The 22648-nt window shown below is 40.6% G+C and overlaps 1 protein-coding gene across 1 annotated transcript in view; it reads left to right on the top strand.

Annotated features, from left to right (window-relative positions):
* The window catches only part of si:ch211-207d6.2 (sickle tail protein homolog), a 40689-nt gene extending 20308 nt beyond the window's left edge, over positions 1-20381 (top strand). Inside the window, exons 4-6 of the mRNA XM_034183778.1 lie at positions 9104-9377; positions 15882-16143; positions 20100-20381. Coding sequence (XP_034039669.1) covers positions 9104-9377; positions 15882-16143; positions 20100-20253 — 690 coding nt within the window. The 3' untranslated portion in view covers positions 20254-20381. The remainder of the gene's footprint in view (positions 1-9103; positions 9378-15881; positions 16144-20099) is intronic.
* Positions 20382-22648: the final 2267 nt, after the last annotated feature.

Here is a 22648-nt window from a genome sequence, read left to right as displayed (position 1 = left end):
CTAAAAACACACAAAGTGAATAATGTGTAAATAATTTAGAGGTGATTCAGCAGAGGGAGTGCTTTAGTTAAGGCAACTGAAGATTACACTGTGAAACAAATCGTTATCTAGTTATCTAGATCAATCTAACTACGCAGATTAAACAGCTAACAGATACAGCAAAACACCGCTGTGCTCCGGAACAGGAAATGATACAATACCGCAGTGAGAGCCAACCCCCACCCTAGGTTAGATTATTGGCTAATCTCTGCTGCAAATAAATACTTATTTGCAGCAGTAACATACAAATAAATTATTAAAAAATCATACATTGTGATTTCCGCAATTTTTGTTTTTTTAGATTATGTCTCTCACAGTGGACATGCACCTAAGATGAAAATTTCAGACCCCTCCATGATTTCTAAGTGGGAGAACTTGCAAAATCACAGGGTGTTCAAATACTTATTTTCCTCACTGTATGTATGTTTTTGTGATGGTGTGATACAAGATGAAGGATCTATAACTTTGGGTCTAGATGCAGACATGGTTTTTGATACGGGCGAACTGGGCCGCTACCCATGGCACATTTTTTCATGACACAGTGGGTGGCACAAACACATAAGAAAAAAAATCAATAGTCATCATCTGTGCCACAAAGCAGTTATAATATCACTGTGGGGAATTTGCCAATTGGTGCTCCCTCCCTGCAGCTGTAGGCAGTGGTGGTTTTTGATACAGGCCATGCAGCCAGTTGCCCGAGGCAGCATTTATGGTGGGGCGGCACTGTGTGCATAAGCTTTTTAAAAAAAAAATCTCCACCGCAAAATGGTTTTCTGGTCACTGTGTGTAGAATTGGCAAATTGCCCCCCCCCCCCCCCCCCTGCAGGCAGCTGCAGGTGCCCCTGCTTGCTGTCTGAGAGCCCACAGAAGCAGTGAGAAGGTGAAAGAAAGGGGAAGGGCTCACAGGGGACAGTTCACCTCTGGATTTCTCTAATGGAAGGGGGGTGGGGGATGGAATTATTGCGTTGAAGTCAGTTACATCTTGACTTTCTTCCAATAACGCACGTCATTCATAATATTATAAATACAGGTATATAATTCCTGCACGTTTTTCTGAATTGTGTAACATGGCTAATAAAATTAGGTGATACAAAACGATTATATGGTCACCCAGGTGAATTGGTTTAGTGTTGACTTCTGGTCATGAGTGGGGGGGAATCTGTTGATTGTCGTCAAGCAATGGACAGAAAACGGTCAAAGCCATCGGGTGCCCATTTTCGGAAAAAATGAAAAGAAGAGGAGGAGAAACAAGCAAAAGATAAAGGTATGCAGTGCAACTGTGTTCTCTTCTCTCTATGATTTCAGTGGCATGTCATGAATGAAGGACTAATCATTCTAATATGCTTGCTATGCTTACAACAATATTCAGTGTTAACTCAATAAACACAAGCTCTAATTTCACCATAAAATTGTACTTTGCAACAAAACTGTTACAAGTTCAATTATTATTTATATCCATCATTTTGGTTAATTTTGGGTCCTGTAATTAGCCTGTGGAATTTCATATGTGTATGAACATTTGCTACAACTTCATGAGAACAACAGCTTCATATTTCATGAGAAAGCATCATGATAGTTTAACCAGTCATAACTAAAAGTGTGTCGAGCATAGAATTTTAGGCAGTAACCAAGGAGCTATTTGTTCCTCCCTGAAAGACAGATTAATATAGTGTCGAATGACAGTGCCAATATGCTGTCTGATAGAAATGCCTGGAGCTGAACCCTCACTCAGCCCCACTACTGAACCAACCCTGCTAACTGACCCTCACCTCTGACTGACAGGATTTGGACTGAGCTGGTTTGCAGAGGACCCAGTAAGTTGCCACCTGACTTTGTTTTCTGTTGCAATGAGAGTGATGGGAGAAGTTGTCACCACCAACATTTTAAGAAAAGACATGAGTTAGTAAGATGACAAGAACTTGGCTGGTGTATTCCATGGAGAACATTAGCCTCTTTTGCTCCTGCCGCAAATCGTTTTCCAAGAGGAACGTTTATTTAACAAGTTCAGGAATGTCAAATTGGAAACATGCGAGCACTTACCTCACATCACATGAAAACAGTCCAGAACACCTCAATTACATGAAGGCATGGAAGGAACTGGCAGTGATGTTAAGAAGTGGGGAAACTATTGATAAGCAGGCGATGGCACTTTTGGAGGCTGAAAGGATGAAATGGAGAGCAGTGCTGACACGTCTCACTAATAGAGTGCAATCACTGGCAGTTTAAAATTTGGCTCTAAAAGGATACACAGAAACACTGCTAACACCATCAAATGGGAATTTTCTCAAAGAGGTCAAACCTATGGCCATGTTTGATCCAATTATGAAAGATCACCTTAACCCTCTGGGGCTGACGTCGTCGTATATGACGGCTAAGACCAAGCTTTACTAAATTATAAATAACTTTTTAATGATATGAGATAGAAACTTACTCCTTTTTTTGCTGAAAACTCTGCGGACTTTCAAGCCAGCCATCGGCCATCTTTGTACTCCTCATAGAAGCTGTGTGATGACGTGCGCAATGTGAGTGTCCAATCGGAATTGGTTCACCGTCAGATGGTTTTCCAAAATCCAATCGTAGGACAGATTTACCTCACATGAAAAGTCAAAGATCGTTTTCAGGAGTGATGTGTTACTAGTTGGCCCATTTGAGTAGTCCCCTGGGTGCTCCAATGAGTACATACTTTTAGTACATACTCAGTGCGCCCTGCGCCATTATGCACAGCGATCAGTGAAGCACACGGAGCAGACGGAGAGCCTCTGATGACAATCTCACGTGCTCAAACAAAGGGTGTGTAACTATCAGGATTGCTCCACTAGTTTGAATGTGAATGTTACTGGATAACTCTGTTGCTTTCTCTGCGTAAAGCACTGTTTACCATATCAAAATAACAAAACGCATAGACGATGTTGTATATACTGTTCAAAATGTGCATTTGTGTTTATTGTTTGAACCTTTTTGTTGTACAGTCTTTCACACAAGACCACAAATTACCTTTATAAAGTGTCAAAACTGTTGTTTATTAGTTTGCTGTGTGTTTTGAATAAATGTGTGTGGAAAATTATTTTTCGCTTTATTTTGTCCTTGCCTATTTTTGATTGTAAACCTTTATTACACTTATAAAACACAACAAAAGCATATATATTCTGAAAGCACAGGCTGTCCTGAAAAAAGAGACATATAACTTGATTGTGGGATGCAGGGAGAGCTGTTAACAGCAATGATAAAACATTTATGCCAGGCGAGTGAACTGTCCAAAAAATGCCCTCGGACCCCAGAGGGTTAATCATGTTGAAAGAGGAACAGAAAGTCACACCAGCTCCCTGGGCCATCATGTGCAGAATGAGCTGAGTGATTTGTTGAGCAGCAAAATAATATGCTATAGTGAATGACATCAAGCAGGCAAGTTTTTTTTTTCCAATAATTCTGGACTGCACTCCAGATATAATCCAAACTGAACAGTTGTTAGTGGTCATTAGAGTGGTGTCACTGATGGAGAAGCCCCATATCAGGGAACATTTTCTGGGATACTTGAGGAGTTGGGAATTCCTTTTGTAGACTGCAGAGGACAGTCATATGACAACGGGGCAGACATGAAAGGCAAAAATAAGGGAGTTCAAGCGAGGAATCCCCGAGTTCTGTTTGTGCCATATGGGGTGCATACATTTTAGTTGTGTGTGATGCTGCTAAGGGGTCTGTTGACACTATGAACTACTTTGGTGTCCTGCAAAAGCTTCACACATTGTTTTCAGCCTCCACCCAAAGATGGGCCATTCTGAAGAACCATATGAGCATCACCTTAAAGATGTGGGCAGAAACCAGGTGGAAGAGTTCAAGAGCGTGGAGCCCATGAGGTACCAGGCAGCTGCTGTGAGAGGGGCTTTAATTGAAGTGAGAGACAACACCAAAGACCCTGCTATAAAGGCTGAGGCCCAGTCTTTGTCTGAGGAGGTGGAGTCATACTGCTTCAGTCATACTGCATCTGTTTGGTATGCCATGCCATCTACAATACAGCATGTCAGCAAACTCATGCACTCTCCTAATATGCATGTGGACCTAGCTGTGAGTCTTTTGAAAAGGACTGAGCAAGGTCTCCAGAGCTACAAGGCAAGTGGCTTTATGACAGCACAGATGGCGGCCAAAGATATTTGTGAAGAAATGAATGTGGAAGCTGTTTTGAAACAAAAAAGGTTGAGGTCCCCAAAGCGCCACTTCTCTTATGAATCACATGAGCCTTTCGGTGATGCAGTTAGGAAGTTGGAGGTTGGATTATTCAATGTTGTTGTTGGTGCAGCTACGTCAGCCATCAAGGAGAGGTTTTCCACATTGGAAAATGTGGGAAACAAATTTGGGGTTTTGACAAATTCCCAAATTTTGCAGATGAGGAGCTGGCAGAGTAATGTGAGGCACTAGGTACTATAATGCACTCTGAGGGGCACTCTGATTTGGACAGTAGAGAGCTTGTGCAGGGAATCAAGAGGTTCCCTGACCTGCCATCAAAAATCATCAGCCTCCTTGAGCTTATCACTCTTATGCATGATAAAGCTCAATCTGAGATCTACCCCAACTTTTGGACTGCTCTCAGGATTGCACTTACTCTGCCAGTCACTGTGGCTCAAACAGAGAGGAGCTTTTAAAAAATAAAGTTGATCAAGTTGTACCTGACGTCAACCATGTCTCAGGAATAGCTCACTGGCCTTGCCATCATCAGTATCAATCACTCAGTGGGAAGCAAATTTCGTATGATGACGTTATTGATAATTTTGCACCGAGGAAGGCCAGATAGATCAGGTTTCAGTTTTACACAGGGAGGAAAATTCACACTACAGGGACTACAATGGATCCCACTCCAACAAGAGTTAAATAAACTCTATTATAGTGTGAAATCAGTTCTATCATGTTGTTAAATCAAGTTTTTCCAACTGCAATAAGAGTCATTCACAGCATGATAGAGTTGATTTAATACTGTGATAGCCTTAACTATTTGGAGTGGGACCAAATGTCGCTGTAGAGTGCATTTTACTCAGCAAGATTTACTGTGTTTGTGTTTTCTGTTTTAGTGCAATAGTGTAATAATTAAATATTCTTTAGTTTGTTTTTAAATTTGTGTGATGAAGACTGTACTATTTATATTTCTTCCATATTTTATTCATGTATTATTCTTAATATTTTATATTATTATTGTTCTCTGCTCTTGTTACATTTTGGATATGTATGTCTAATTGTATATATTTGCCAGTTTTATGTGTATAGTGTATATTTATTTAAGTTCAGATACGTTATACTGTTTTGTACAGAATTGCCTCATTGTATATTGACAATGTTGGAGGTGGGAGAAGATTGTGCACCTTATTGTTATAATTTAAAAAATGGTTATTTGTGCTAAATTTTGTGGGAGTTTTTTGAGGGGGTTACATTTCTGCGCACCGAAAAGGTACTTGAAAGCGGACAGAGAGGGTGTAAGAATGGGTTCAAATTTCACCGGACAAGACAAATTGCCCACTCGTGGAAAAAAAAAGTTTGCAGAAAGGAGAGCTTGCCAATTGAGGGTTTAGAATTGAGCTCACCACATGACGTGGGTTATCAACAAAATATATAATTAATTTAACAAAATATACAATTAATTGTATTATATTTTAGCGTATATTCTGTTTAATATTTAAACAACCGTGGTATGTGGGACCGGTTGACAGAACTAGAATAAATGAACATAGCAGAGGGTGAACGTGCCAAATCAAATTATTTGATGTGAGATTTGGGCTCCTTACTGTTTTATGAGCCGTCTGAACATGTCATGTTTAATTGATGTATTTTTCCTATTACCTTCCTTTGTGTATGTGCTCGGAGATCAGATTCAGTTCTGATTTCATTCTGCTTTCTGTGTCATACCTGGTAATATAACTGCTGTGAGATCAGATAATGGTCATGTTATGTGCCGACGCGGGTTGAGGAGCGGACCTGCGTCTGACTGAACCCAGTGCTAAAATAACCAGAAAGCGGTTCCAATAACAAAACAATTTATTTTCCCCCTTTTGTGCAATACTCGGTGTACAAACATAAAGCGCGTCTGTCTGACGGAGTGAAGGACGGCGCGCTCTCCAGCGCCCAAAGGGATCGAAGCCCGGTAGCCTCTGGACCCACGTTCACCGCCAAACACCCCCCAGGTGGACACGACAAACCGACTCTGTGAAGGATAAAAAAGGTGAGGTAAGTCAGCAGCTACAACTAATATCCGTCAAAGGCACACACTATCAGCAACACATTCAGGTCTGAATTTAAGCTTTATGTAAATGAGCAGCTTCTCACAACAGATGGAGGATCATCTGTCCGCACGCCACGGCCGTGAGAAGCAAGCTGCACAACTCTCATCAATATTCACATATACTGCGTAACAAAATACCAAATTACTGTTAACAATTATTCAGACAATCAAATCACCTCTGTGTGCTGACAGCATGTGTCCCTCACCCGTCCTCCTTCATAGGCACGATGTGTCAAACCCAGGCGCGGTCCTCAGCGTCTCACAAACGAACATCACAAGGTCGAGTTCCCGGCAATTCTGCTTGAATCACACATGGCTTAAATGCAGAACGCCATCTCATTATCTGCTTCAGCTGAAAGTCTTTAAGGTTGCACGTGAGCATCATCCACAGGTGCTGCATATCACGTTGATGAGGGTGAAGGACTCTTCTGCCAGCACCTTCTCCACAGACAATAAATCAGTTTGCATACCACCTGGAGAGCAAAGAAAAGAAAAGAACACCAAAATGTCCAGCCAAACCCCCCAACACACAACAGGTCACTTACAAACAGGAAAAAAAAAAGATTCTGCAACAAATATCACAAGGACTCAGAAATGGACGGACTGTCATCAGAAACTGTAATGAGGAAACAAGGACCAGAAGGAAAGTCAGCACTGCAGAATCACTGACATCTACAACAGTCATCTGTCTTCATATGTCAGAAATGTCATAAAGGACATAAATCAAAGGCTGGTCCACATGGTCAAACAAGATGATTGTTTTGGTGCTATACCATAGTCAATATGACTGACAACAGATATAAATAAGTAAGAAAATGGTTTGATCACTTTTCACCTTTAAAAATGCATAATGTTTTAGATGGTTTTACAAACATCAAGCTAAATGTTGAGACCAGTATGCACCTTAATTCATGGATGTTTTGTATAAGAGTTATATTTTAGCTTGCAGTCTGTTGATGTCAATTTCAATTTCAGGGGTACTTTTAAAATATTAATAATAATAATAAAATAATAAAAAATTACTGTGCAAAATTTTGTCTGCTTTTTTTTTTAGTGGGGGGGCATTCGGAGGGAGTGTTGCCCGGGGAGTAATTCAGTGTAGAACTGCAACTTGCCAGAGGTGACAGTTGAGGCCAAAATAGGACCAGACAGCTTGCCCACATGTGGCAAGTGTGTGATGGCAGTGAGATGGACAGTAGGAATGATGTGGAAGTGGGATTATGTCAAGGATCAGCTCTTTCTTGTTTGCTGTTGTGATGGACAGATTGACAGACAAGATCAGACAGGAGTCTCCATGGACTATGTTTGCAGGTGACATTGTGATGGGTCATAACATCAGAGAGAAATGAGCATGAGTGAGATGAGTGCAGTTACAAGAAGTTGAGGTGGTTAAGGTGAATGACTTGAAATACTTGGGGTCAGCCATCCAAAGTAATGAAGTGTGGTAGAGAGGTGGGGATGAGTGTGCAGGCAGGGTGGAGTGGGTGGAGAAAAGTGGCAGGAGTGATTCGTGACAGAAAGATATTTGCAAGAGTGATTGGAAAGAATCACACATGGCTTAAATGCAGAACGCCATCTCATTATCTGCTTCAGCTGAAAGTCTTTAAGGTTGCACGTGAGCATCATCCACAGGTGCTGCATATCACGTTGATGAGGGTGAAGGACTCTTCTGCCAGCACTTTCTCCACAGACAATAAATCAGTTTGCATACCACCTGGAGAGCAAAGAAAAGAACACCAAAATGTCCAGCCAACCCCCCCCCAACACACAACAGATCCCCTTGTTTTCACAGCAGATCCAGTTTGGATCTGCATGTTGATTTGGCACAAATTCTACACTGGATGCCCTTCCTGATGGATCTCCACATTACATGGAGAAATGTGGCAGGGATGGGGTTTGAACCGTGAATGTTTTGCACTGAAGTGCACTAACCACTTGGCCACACCTCTGCCTTCTATGGATTATTAAAAATACTTAAATTTGTCAGACAGTGAGACAACAGAAAAGAAATTCTGTTTAGAAAAAAGATGCATCAATGGTTGTTTTATAAAGAACATGTTCATGAACTAATGATCCAAGCTCTGCTGTGGCAACTCTGAGTGAAAACAAGGGCAGCCAAAGGGACTTAAAACTCAGTGCAGAGGTGGTGGACAAGCGGTTAGTGCACTTGGTTTCAGTGCAGATGGTTCCCGGTTCAAACCCCACCACTGCTATATTTCATGTAATGTGGAGGTGTGTGAGGAAGGGGCATCCAGTGCAGAATTTGTGCCAAATGAATATGCTGATCCAAATTGGGTCTGCTGCTTGAGTGAAAACAAGGGGAACAGCTGAAAAGTTTTCCTTTTTATGAATAAAGACAGTAGAATTCAATAAACATATTCAGTTGATAATTGCTCGTAAATGTTACTTTAGTTATTCTTTTAGATAAACTAATGTATGCAATTAAAATTTACTTAAGAATTCTCCTTGTAAAATTTACTTGGAATTTCTGAATGAAAAAACTTGCCTAGGTCTATTCAAGTAAATATCGCTCCAAATTTTTTGGTAAAGTGAGAATGTCAAAGGACCTCATCCATGTGGCTGAATGATTCAAAAATAATTCACTCGACAGCATTTTAGTGCTGAATTATGTCTGGCAGGCAGCCAACATGGACGATTAGACCTGTTCAAGGCCTGTAATCTGGAGATGAGGGGGTGTAACTTTACACGTGTGTTTCAGCACTCACAGCTAAGACCCATAAATCTATGAACCAGGACTTTTCATGAATTCTCTGTTATATAATTTTGGTTTGATTTTTGCAGTTACACAAAGAGATCTTGGACAGACCTACGAACCCAGTCCAAACGTGCTCTCCCTCTGGCTGCATTACCATGCATAATATCCAGGATTCCATGTCTCCACCCAAGGTTTGCTCCATGCCTTCATCTCCTTCCAGAATAATCTGTAGTGGGAGCCACACACGAAGGGCCTCAGAGGTACTGGATTCAGGGAATGTCACTTTACCTCGAGAAGGTCGGTCCAGAAGCTTGCGCAGTAGGAGCAGTGCCATCCTGGAGAGGATCGATGTCAAACCTGGTAACACGCCACCTTTTTTATTTTTTTTTTCTCAAGGTAGACATTAGTCAATTTTTACCCGAGGCCATCAAAATATGGCCATCAAGTACTGGAAAGGCTTGCATCTGTCCGTCTGTCTGTCTTTCTGACTGTGCTTAGCACAGTCCTGTTACTGCCAGGGTCTTTAAATTCAGGGAACATTCTTGGGACACAGACCTTGGACAAGTTCAAACATGGATAACATTAATGTATTTTAAGAGATCAAAAGGTCACATTCTGTTTCCTATTTTGATGCTATAAATCATCCAAATCTGTTTTTTTGGGGGGGGCGGTGACAGCCAATCAGAGTAGAGCGGTACCGTGACATCGTTGGCTGGTCTCTCTCTGGCTAATTCCACATGGCGGAATCCGCTCCGTAACCGCTGAGTTCCTGTGTAAATACAACATGTTTTTCATATATTATGTAAAACCTAGTGAAAAATAAACACTTCTAAAACTGAAAATGCAGGTTTTGTAACCTGATAACATCTCTGAAGTGATTTGCAAGACATCTTGTGGACATCGGTGTGCATGTGCATCATGAGGTCAAAGGTAACATCCGCTCTTTTCAAAAGCTCATGTATGCGCACACACACGCCCTCCTGCAGAAAATTTAAATAAAATGTTGTTTATGATTGATTGAGTTTATTCTGCGACATCAATATAAAAATCCAGAGGTGAATATAACAATGATACACCGATAACAGCATAAATGCTTATTTCCATTGTGGTCCTTGTAAAATTATCACGTGACAAAATAGAGGGGCTTGATTGAAAATGTGAAAATTGTACATAAGACAATAGGATCTTAATAATTAATGTAAATTACAATAAATCTATAATTATATATAGAGAGAGAGAGATCACTGAAAAATATTTACTTGAAAAAACCTAGGAAAGTTTTTCACTCAGAAATTCCAAGTAAATTTTACAAGAAAAATTCTTAAGTAAATTTTACTTGCATATATTAGTTTTTCTAAAAGAATAGTTCAAGTAACATTTACTAGAAATTATCAATTGAATATTTTCATTGAATTTTACTCTCTTTATTCAGAAAAAGTAAAAAATTCAGCTGTTCCCCTTGTTTTCAATCAAAGTTGCCACAACAGATCCAGTTTGGATCTGCATGTTGATTTGGCACAAATTCTACACTGGATGCCCTTCCTGATGGACCGCCACATTACATGGAGAAATGCGGCAGGGGTGGGGTGTGAACCGGGAACCTTTTGCACTGAAACCAAGTGCACTAACCACTTGGCCACACCTCTGCCTTCTATGGATTATTAAAAATACTTAAATTTGTCAGACAGTAAGACAAAAGAAAAGAAATTCTATTTAGAAAAAAGATGCATCGATGGTTGTTTTATAATGAACATGTTGATGAACTAATGATCCAAGCTCTGCTGTGGCAACTCCGAGTGAAAACAAGGGCAGCCAAAGGGACTTAAAACTCAGTGCAGGGGTGGTGGATAAGTGGTTAGTGCACTTGGTTTCAGTGCAGATGGTTCCCGGTTCAAACCCCACCCCTGCCACATTTCTGCATGTAATGTGGAGGTGCGTCAGGAAGGGCATCCAGTGTAGAATTTGTGCCAAATCAATGTGCAGATCCAAATTGGATCTGCTGTGAAAACCAGAGGAACAGCTGAAAAGTTTTACTTTTTATGAATAAAGACAGAGTCAAATTCAATGAAAATATTCAATTGATAATTGCTAGTAAATGCATCATTTTTTTCTGATTTGGAGTTGTACTGACCTGTCCATGAATTAACCAGCCCTGTCTCATGCTTTTTTTTTCATGCTCGAAATAAGTCACATTTTCGTGAAGCTGTTTTTTTGTATTTTACTATTTTTAACCCTACCGCTAACCCTAACCATAACCTAACCCTCTCCCATCACCTAACCCGACAATAACCCCCTTAGACTTGCCCTCCACCTCGCGCTCCCGTCATGTAAAGCTGTGTCACGAACCATAGATTAGTTTACTTTTCATCATGCCATCACAAAATGGAGTGAGATTGGGTTGGAACTAACACATACACCTGGACAGGAAACAGCAGAACAGTTTATTAAGAAATCTTGGCATGCACACAGGTTGTTATATTGTTTTATTGTGCTCTTCACTGGATCAGATGTGATTACAACCCCTGGCAAAAATTATGGAATCACCGGCCTCAGAGGATGTTCATTCAGTTGTTTAATTTTGTAGAAAAAAGCAGATCACAGACATGACACAAAACTAAAGTCATTTCAAATGGCAACTTTCTGGCTTTAAGAAACACTATAAGAAATCAGGAAAAAAAGTTGTGGCAGTCAGTAACGGTTACTTTTTTAGACCAAGCAGAGGGAAAAAAATATGGAATCACTCAATTCTGAGGAAACAATTATGGAATCATGAAAAACAAAAGAACGCTCCAACACATCACTAGTATTTTGTTGCACCACCTCTGGCTTTATAACAGCTTGCAGTCTCTGAGGCATGGACTTAATGAGTGACAAACAGTACTCTTCATCAATCTGGCTCCAACTTTCTCTGATTGCTGTTGCCAGATCAGCTTTGCAGGTTGGAGCCTTGTCATGGACCATTTCCTTCAACTTCCACCAAAGATTTTCAATTGGATTAAGATCCGGACTATTTGCATGCCATGACATTGACCCTATGTGTCTTTTTGCAAGGAATGTTTTCACAGTTTTTGCTCTATGGCAAGATGCATTATCATCTTGAAAAATGATTTCATCATCCCCAAACATCCTTTCAATTGATGGGATAAGAAAAGTGTCCAAAATATCAACGTAAACTTGTGCATCTATTGATGATGTAATGACAGCCATCTCCCCAGTGCTTTTACCTGACATGCAGCCCCATATCATCAATGACTGTGGAAATTTACATGTTCTCTTCAGGCAGTCATCTTTATAAATCTCCAACCTTCCTTTTCTCTCAGAAATTCTTGAAAGGGTAGTTGTAAAACAGCTAACTGATCATCTGCAGAGGAATGGTCTATTTGAAGAGTTTCAGTCAGGTTTCAGAATTCATCATAGTACAGAAACAGCATTAGAGAAGGTTACAAATAATCTTCTTATGGCCTCAGACAGTGGACTCATCTCTGTGCTTGTCCTGTTAGACCTCAGTGCTGCTTTTGATACTGTTGACCATAAAATTTTGTTACAGAGATTAGAGCATGCCATAGGTATTAAAGGCACTGCGCTGCGGTGGTTTGAATCATATTTATCTAATAGATTACAATTTGTTCATGTAAATGGGGAGTCTTCTTCACAGACTAAGGTTAATTATGGAGTTCCACAAGGTTCTGTGCTAGGACCAATTTTATTCACTTTATACATGCTTCCCTTAGGCAGTATTATTAGAAAGCATTGCTTAAATTTTCATTGTTACGCAGATGATACCCAGCTTTATCTATCCATGAAGCCAGAGGACACACACCAATTAGTTAAACTGCAGGAATGTCTTACAGACATAAAGACATGGATGGCCTCTGATTTCCTGCTTTTAAATTCAGATAAAACTGAAGTTATTGTACTTGGCCCCACAAATCTTAGAAACATGGTGTCTAACCAGATCCTTACTCTGGATGGCATTACCCTGACCTCTAGTAATACTGTGAGAAATCTTGGAGTCATTTTTGATCAGGATATGTCCTTCAATGCGCATATTAAGCAAATATGTAGGACTGCTTTTTTACATTTGCGCAATATCTCTAAAATTAGAAAGGTCTTGTCTCAGAGTGATGCTGAAAAACTAATTCATGCATTTATTTCCTCTAGGCTGGACTGTTGTAATTCATTATTATCAGGTTGTCCTAAAAGTTCCCTGAAAAGCCTTCAGTTAATTCAAAATGCTGCAGCTAGAGTACTGACAGGGACTAGAAGGAGAGAGCATATTTCACCCATATTGGCCTCTCTTCATTGGCTTCCTGTTAATTCTAGAATAGAATTTAAAATTCTTCTTCTTACTTATAAGGTTTTGAATAATCAGAAGGGAGTTTTTCCTTCCCACTGTCGCCAAGTGCTTGCTCACAGGGGGTCGTTTTGACTGTTGGGGTTTTTCTGTGATTATTGTATGGCTTTTGCCTTGCAATATAAAGTGCCTTGGGGCGACTGTTGTTGTGATTTGGCGTTATATAAATAAAATTGATTTGATTTGATATGATTTGATTTGATAAATCTCATTGGAACGGCACCAAACAAAAGTTCCAGCATCATCACCTTGCCCAATGCAGATTTGAGATTCATCACTGAATATGACTTTCATCCAGTCATCCACAGTCCACGATTGCTTTTCCTTAGCCCATTGTAACCTTGTTTTTTTCTGTATAGCTGTTAATGATGGCTTTCGTTTAGCTTTTCTGTATGTAAATCCCATTTCCTTTAGGCGGTTTCTTACAGTTCGGTCACAGACGTTGACTCCAGTTTCCTCCCATTCCTTCCTCATTTGTTTTGTTGTGCATTTTCGATTTTTGAGACATATTGCTTTAAGTTGTCTGTCTTGATGCTTTGATGTCTTCCTTGGTCTACCAGTATGTTTGCCTTTAACAACCTTCCCATGTTGTTTGTATTTGGTCCAGAGGTTAGACACAGCTGAATGTAAACAACCAATATCTTTTGCAACATTGCGTGATGATTTACCCTCTTTTAAGAGTTAGATAATCCTCTCCTTTGTTTCAAGTGACATCTCTCGTGTTGGAGCCATGATTCATTTCAGTCCACTTGGTGCAACAGCTCTCCAAGGTGTGATCACTCCTTTTTAGATGCAGACTAACGAGCGGATCTGATTTGATGCAGGTGTTAGATTTGGGGATGAAAATTTACAGGGTGATTCCATAATTTATTCCTCAGAATTCAATCAATCAATTTTATTTTTATATAGCGCCAAATCACAACAAACAGTTGCCCCAAGGCGCTTTATATTGTAAGGCAAGGCCATACAATAATTATGTAAAACCCCAACGGTCAAAACGACCCCCTGTGAGCAAGCACTTGGCTACAGTGGGAAGGAAAAACTCCCTTTTAACAGGAAGAAACCTCCAGCAGAACCAGGCTCAGGGAGGGGCAGTCTTCTGTTGGGACTGGTTGGGCTGAGGGAGAGAACCAGGAAAAAGACATGCTGTGGAGGGGAGCAGAGATCGATCACTAATGATTAAATGCAGAGTGGTGCATACAGAGCAAAAGAGAAAGAAACAGTGCATCATGGGAACCCCCCAGCAGTCTACGTCTATAGCAGCATAACTAAGGGATGGTTCAGGGTCACCTGATCCAGCCCTAACTATAAGCTTTAGCAAAAAGGAAAGTTTTAAGTCTAATCTTAAAAGTAGAGAGGGTGTCTGTCCCCTGATCTGAATTGGGAGCTGGTTCCACAGGAGAGGAGCCTGAAAGCTGAAGGCTCTGCCTCCCATTCTACTCTTACAAACCCTAGGAACTACAAGTAAGCCTGCAGTCTGAGAGCGAAGCGCTCTATTGGGGTGATATGGTACTACGAGGTCCTAAGATAAGATGGGACCTGATTATTCAAAACCTTATAAGTAAGAAGAAGAATTTTAAATTCTATTCTAGAATTAACAGGAAGCCAATGAAGAGAGGCCAATATGGGTGAGATATGCTCTCTCCTTCTAGTCCCCGTTAGTACTCTAGCTGCAGCATTTTGAATTAACTGAAGGCTTTTTAGGGAACTTTTAGGACAACCTGATAATAATGAATTACAATAGTCCAGCCTAGAGGAAATAAATGCATGAATTAGTTTTTCAGCATCACTCTGAGACAAGACCTTTCTAATTTTAGAGATATTGCGTAAATGCAAAAAGCAGTCCTACATATTTGTTTAATATGCGCTTTGAATGACATATCCTGATCAAAAATGACTCCAAGATTCTCACAGTATTACTAGAGGTCAGGGTAATGCCATCCAGAGTAAGGATCCGGTTAGACACCATGTTTCTAAGATTTGTGGGGCCAAGTACAATAACTTCAGTTTTATCTGAGTTTAAAAGCAGGAAATTAGAGGTCATCCATGTCTTTATGTCTGTAAGACAATCCTGCAGTTTAGCTAATTGGTGTGTGTCCTCTGGCTTCATGGATAGATAAGCTGGGTGAGTCCATATTTTTTTTCCTCTGCTTGGTCTAAAAAGTAACCGTTACTGACTGCCACAATCTTTTTTTCTTGATTTCTTATAGTGTTTCTTAAAGCCAGAAAGTTGCCATTTGAAATGACTTTAGTTTTGTGTCATGTCTGTGATCTGCTTTTTTTCTACAAAATTAAACAATTGAATGAACATCCTCTGAGGCCGGTGATTCCATAATTATTGCCAGGGGTTGTATTGTCACCTGACCTGACAGTCTGCACTGTGACCATATTCGCTCGAACGTGCTGACAGATTTAAGCTGAATGCTGCATAATCATCAGGTTTTATTTTAATCATGTAGCATTTGTGTTGTTTTTATTCTTTGTCTAATGCGAGTACTTGTTGCTGGCAGATGACCATTTTGGTACCACTATGGTTGTACGCGGTGACAGAAGACATTACCCCAACTCCTACTGCTCCTCCACACAAGATGGAGTCAAAGGTCAGCCGAGCATCGCCCTGTCTCAGTGCAGCGCGCCTCCCTCTTTCACTGCCGACCTGCTGAACGTCGGTGTCCCGCGGATTCTTGGAGGCCTGCAGCAATTCCGGGCTTCCATTAAACCCCTGGTGGCTTCTGAGGAAAGACAGGACCATGAGAGTCACTCCCTTCACAGGTGTGATGTCTGATTTACAATCAATCCAGACTCTAGTTTGCCTTCAGTCTCCTTAGGTGCTGGTTGGAACAATCAGTCAAATTCAGTTGTGCTCATAAGTTTACATTCACTGGCAGAATTTTTGGTTTTTTTGGCCATTTTTCACAGAATATGAATGATAACACAAAACATTTTTATTCATGGTTGGTGGTTGTGTGAAGCCATTTATTGTCAAACAGCTGAATTTACTCATTTTAAATCATAATGATAACAGACAATGCTCAAATGACCCTGATCAAAAGTTTATGTACCCCAGTTCTTAATAGGGGAGGTCATCCATGTCTTTATGTCTGAAAGACATTCCTGCAGTTTAACTAATTGGTGTGTGTCCTCTGGCTTCATGGATAGATAAAGCTGGGTATCATCTGCGTAACAATGAAAATTTATGCAGTGCTTTCTAATAATACTGCCTAAGGGAAGCATGTATAAAGTGAATAAAATCGGTCCTAGCACAGAACCTTGTGGAACTCCATAATTAACCTTAGTCCGTGAAGAGGACTCCCCATTTACATGAACAAATTGTAATCTATTAGATAAATATGATTCAAACCACTGCAGTGCAGTGCCTTTAATACCTATGGCATGCTCTAATCTCTGTAATAAAATTTTGTGGTCAACAGTATCAAAAGCTGCACTGAGGTCTAACAGGACGAGCACAGAGATGAGTCCACTGTAAGATAGCTGGATCAAGTGATGGCTTTTTAAGTAATGGTTTAATTACTGCCACCTTAAAAGCCACCTTAAAAGCCTGTGGTACATAGCCAACTAATAAAGATAGATTGATCATACTTAAGATCGAAGCATTAATTAATGGTAGGGCTTCCTTGAGCAGCCTGGTAGCAATGGGGTCTAATAGACATGTTGATGGTTTGGAGGAAGTGACTAATGAAAGTAACTCAGACAGAACAATCGGAGAGAAAGAGTCTAACCAAATACCAGCATTACTGAAAGCAGTCGAACATAAAGATATGTCTTTGGGATGGTTATGAATAATTAAGTTGAACTAAGTTGAACTAAGAACTAAGCTGAGTCAAAGTAGGACCCCAGGATGCAAAGCAGCGAGGAGACAAAGTGTTAAGTACAAAAATACCAGTACTTTAATGGTCCAAGATGACAGTGAAATAGCAACTGTGACCAAACGCATTGCACACAGGGCAACGGGACAAATAATATCCACAAACTGGATATTATTCGCACTCTTGGATGTGTGCATTTTTTTCAGGTCAGTTAGTCCAGTCGAGAACATCCCGACTGTAAACACGATGCAGGCCCATGACAGCAACACAAACCAGTCCATAGAACAGCAGAAGAAAAACTACCACACTACCTGCTGCTCTTTCCTGCAGGCAGAGTCTGCTTTATAGTCAAGATGTTAAAATTAGGAAGAAAGACAAACAACAAATAAACAATAGTGGCGTCAGCCAGCCAACCACTGATGTCAGGAAACTAATGTACCCATAATGCAATGTGGCATATGTGTCTAAATGCTAAAACTTTAAAAATTAAAAACTTATTTTATCAGGGTTGACAGTCAAGGCAGGCTGGATGCAAATGCAGGACGCCAGTACACAGCTCAGTGGAGTAAAAGCGTTTACCGAGTCAACAGGCTGGGGTCGGCACACAGAGGGGCAGTCAAAACAGAGCAACAGTGTCAGAAGCATCAGGCAAAGGCATGGTTGAGGTACACAAGCAGGTAGTCAAAAAACACAATGAAGCAATCAGAGCAAGGCAAAAATACAGGAACTGAGTTGGAAGGAAGGCGCCAGGCACATCAATCTGGCGAGGGACAACAGCAAACTGTGAGGCTTATAAAGCACCCAGGTGATTAACTGCAAATCAAAAACAGGTGTGTGGAGAAGCTCCCAGTACCGGGGTGTGGCCAGACAGAGAGATACACCCACCATCAAGAGTCAAGAGAAAGAGACAAGAAAAAGCAGGACAGAGAAAACCCAAGCAGAAGGACAGAGCAAGAGACAGACAGAAAACAAAAACATCCCAACAATCTAAGAACCTGACATAATTTAAAAACAAAATTAAAACTAAAACATATAGTTGACATTTTCACTTTGTAAAATGAAAGACGTAATGTTAATTTCAATAACTTGTCCGCAATTAGTTTGTTTAAAATTATAACCATAAGTCAAAACTGTCTGCCTGTGCAAGACTCCAGTGAAATGACCGGCAGGTCTGTATGGTTTGAAGAGAAATTATCTTTCTTTTTCTTCCCTGTTCCCTCTTCCTTTCTCTCTGGTAGTCCTTTGCCTGCAGAAGACAGAGTTCTACTATTCATGGCTGGCTGTCTGCTACAAAACATGTAACAGACAGGCACTAAAATCTTTGATTTCAAACTTTACAAATGTTTTTAACTGTTAAACTTTAAACTTTATTCACTATGCCTGCAAAAATATTTAACGGTCTAAAAGTTATCAGAACTAAATTTATTGGAAGCTAATTGGTCTGCTGATTGTTTTCAGAGTTATCTGGAAAGCTAATCCGCTAATAAAAATGTTAGCTTAGATAATTCTCGGTTAGTGGATTAGTGGAACTGTGCCCACCACTGAAGACAAGCCATAAGATACACACACACATGACACTGAAAGGTGAACATGCTTCCACATCTAGATACTAAAACATAGACTGGGGGCATGCCCACACACACTCGTACATGACTGACAGAAGACCAGCACAGACTGAACCCCAACAAACTTTCCTTAAAACATACTGCAAGCCTCATGGCTTTGATTCATTCAGTAATTTTCCTTTGATGTGGCCCTCACATGCAAACTACATAGAATAAGATTGCAAAAAGAACTTGTAGATGTCCCAAATTCACCTGCACCACTTGTTACATGCCCGCACACCATATAGAGCTTTCAGATTAATCAGTGAAGTACTGTAAGTCCACACAGGAAACCTGAACTGTGTCAGTCTGCACACAGAGTTGCGATAATGCACCAAAATAAAACAATGTAATGTATGTGCCACAATAATGTCAGACATTTTACACTGTAGGAACTAATGCAGTAGTACTCAAGTTCAGAATCAGAATCAGAAGAAGTTTATTGCCATTGCCAGTGAACAGGATTCACAGACTAGGAATTTGCTTCGGTACAATGGTGCAACATTAAGAAGAGATCAAATGCTAAGATAAAATATAACATATGTGTCAAAATAAGATAAAATATGAGATAAAAAAAAAGAAATATGAAAGGCTGTGTGCAACAGAAAAACAGAGAAACAGAAAAAACAGTGCAGTGGGAGGAGTGCAAGTTCAGCCTTGATCTCCAGACCATCTCAATCATGGTCTCAAATATGAGCCATCAAAGGCTCAATATTTATCTGAGATTATTGCATCTTTATTTTGATATGCTTTATTAACTTTTGACCTCATACAGAGCTCAGGTTGACCCCAACTGAGCTGCTGAGGCCGTCTCCCCAACAGAAATTTCACTTCTGAATATTTGCAGGAGATATGTACATGATCTTGCTTCCTCCTGACTTTGCCTTGAGTTGGTATCAACTCCTCCAAGATCCCAAAGTGATGGTCTTGACCCACACTTGGCTCTGTAAGGTCATGGTTTTGACAAGGACTCCATATAAATGTTCTTGTCCCCATCCCTATTGGGAATCCCAAACTAAATGTGCAGTACATATGGTGGTATGTTAAGGAGATGGCGCCATCTTCAGGTCAGTTTAGGATGCATTGTCGAGGTGTGTGATTTTGTGTTGTGATTATCAGGTGGAAGCCACAATTCAGTTCGGAAATTCAGATTTTAGCAGCACTATGAGAGCAGGAAGCAGAAGGAGCAGTTCCCTGCCAGTGCAGATCACATGACCATTGTATGTTGGATGTGTCATAATGTTTGCACTGTCACATCAGTGTAGGATGATGTCATGGAAACATTTGTCTTTTCCAGTGACAGAATGACAGCGATGGAGGAGCAGATAGCCAGCCTGGCAGGTCTGGTGCACCGAACTCTGTCTGCGGGAAAGGACGCTACAGGATCCAAGGACAACCTTAGGTTAATGACACATGACACACGTAAGAGACTGAAAATGAAATTGAACTGAAATGAACCAAGACCCTGTTAAAGTGGAATTAATGTTCACAGTGAGTCTTTTACACAATCACACTATAATTTGAGAATGTTTGTTTGTTTGTTTGTTTGTTTCACTCCTCCTCCCAGGTGTTTCGGTCAGTTTCCACCAAAGTCTACTTGTGCTCAACTCGAGAATTTCTCTAAAGAGGCTTATTTTAGCAAAGGTCAAGATCACTGAAGTCAAATGTGAGATTGACGAAGCCCTTCATGTTGTCATGCCCATGGCTACGATTGAATAGTACAGTACAATTTCAAATTCAATTCAGTTTGTTTAATTTTATATAGCACCAAATCACAGCAAAGCTGCCTCAGAGTGCTTTACACGTGAGGTCTAATGTGGACTTTCTACTAAAACATGAGATACGCCAAAACCCTGAATCTGGCATAAGCACAAATACATTCAGATTTATCAAAGTGTGCATAGCCATGAATTTACACACATTCTGTTTGTACATCCCACTGAAAGTGGAATTGAGCGTGGAACCAAAATCCTCCCTGGCCATGCCCCATTTAAATATGCAATTTCGTGTAAAGAGGCCCTTGGAGCAGGGATTCCCCATGACGTCACATCAGACAACATGAACACAGGAAAGAAATTGTGCTATAGATGACTGGAAATTACGTGGAGACACGCAGGGACAGTTTATTTGGTACACTGTTAAATGGATTAATCATGAAACTGGAAAAATGTCTGTGGGAACTACTGAGAGCGTGTGTGTGAGGCTGGTACATAGAATAGCGTGCATACATGGATGTTAAAAAGGTGAGGTGCACCTCCGTGACAGTGTGGCATTCACAATTTACACACGCTGAACACAGGAAGCCTGTTAAGAAGCTCTGCAGCTCACCATCAAATAAAAATAAAAAAAGACATTAATAATAATAATAAAAGCATATTTGAATGCCCAAATGTGTCTGCGCTGGTTTTCGTTCAGGTCAATTACACAAATAAACTAAATACAAGCAGCCACCCATCACATGCCGTGCCAGGTGCCTGATGCACATTTGCGCATCACATATGATTTGAACAGTGATGGAATGAAAATGTTTCCTACTAACAGAAACAAAATCATCATGTGATGGTACCTTCATAGCAATATGTGTGCAATTAATAGCTTTGATTACATTCCGGAAACCAGCTGTTGCTGCAAAATGTAATGTGCTCCATGGAAGGCTGGCACACGCCTGACCGATCAGGCAGCTCACGCTGGAATGCCCCTGATGCCAGGAAGCCCAGTGTGGTCAGCACCTGTGTGGGCACAGAGAAACCCTGGGTCCACCTTGTATTGCACTCTGGGCCAGCCGCGGTTCTGAGCGCATCTCCAGTAACAATGGCCTTGGTAATCGAAATCGGTTTACAAATAGTAATTGATTACAAATAGTAACCAAAGAGCCTTGAAGAACTTCCAAAGAGATTCAAGGTGAACTCCAAGGTCAAGGTACATCAAGGTCAGATTGCACCAACCGCCACTGTTTGAGCCAACGTGGACTTAATGGAAGATGACTGAAGAGGACACCACTGTTGAAAGCAAATCATAAAAATTGAGAAAGGAATTTTCCAAAATGTATATTGACAAGCCACAAAGCTTCTGGGAGGAAGTCTTTTGGGGCTGCTTTTATCTGGCACAGGGCGTCTTGAATATGCGGGGGGTACAAAGAAATCTGAAGACTATCAAGGGATTTTGGAACAAAATGTGCTGCCCAGTGTCAGAAAGCTTGGTCTCAGTGGCAGGTCATGGGTCCTCCAAGAGAATAATGACCCAACACTCACAGCTACAAACAGCCATGAATGGCTAAGAACAAAACATTGGACTATTCTGAAGTAGTCTTCTATGAACCCTGATCAAAATCCTATTGAACATCTGTGGAAGGAGCTGAAACATGCAGTCTGGCGAAGACACCCTTCAAAACTGAGACAGCTGGAGCAGTTTGCTCATGAGGGGTGGGCCAAAATTCCAGTCCACGAGTACAGAAGTCTCATTGAGATTTACAGAAATTGCTTGACTGCAGTGTCTGCCTCAAAAGGTGTGCAAAAAATATTAAGTTAAGGCTTCCATTGTTTTTGTCCAGGCCAGTTTCATTCATTTGTTTTTTTTTAATATTTCTGTAGAACAGCTGTGCCCAACCCTGTTCCTGCATGCATGTTTTCTAACTCTCCCTGTTCCACTTCCAGGCAATTAATTCTATCAGATGTACTCAGCCACTCAAGAGCTGGGTGACACCACTTTTTAAAAATCAGGTGTAACTTGAGTAGGTAGATGTGGAAAACTTGCAGGTCAGGGACTCTTCAGGAACAGGGTTGGTGACCCCTGAGCAAGGAGAATACGATATATATATATATATATATATATATATATATATATATA

Source organism: Thalassophryne amazonica, chromosome 12, assembly GCF_902500255.1.
Source record: "Thalassophryne amazonica chromosome 12, fThaAma1.1, whole genome shotgun sequence".
Classification (NCBI taxonomy): domain Eukaryota; kingdom Metazoa; phylum Chordata; class Actinopteri; order Batrachoidiformes; family Batrachoididae; genus Thalassophryne; species Thalassophryne amazonica.
Note: the sequence above shows the minus strand (reverse complement) of the source record. Positions and strands in the feature narration are given on the sequence as shown.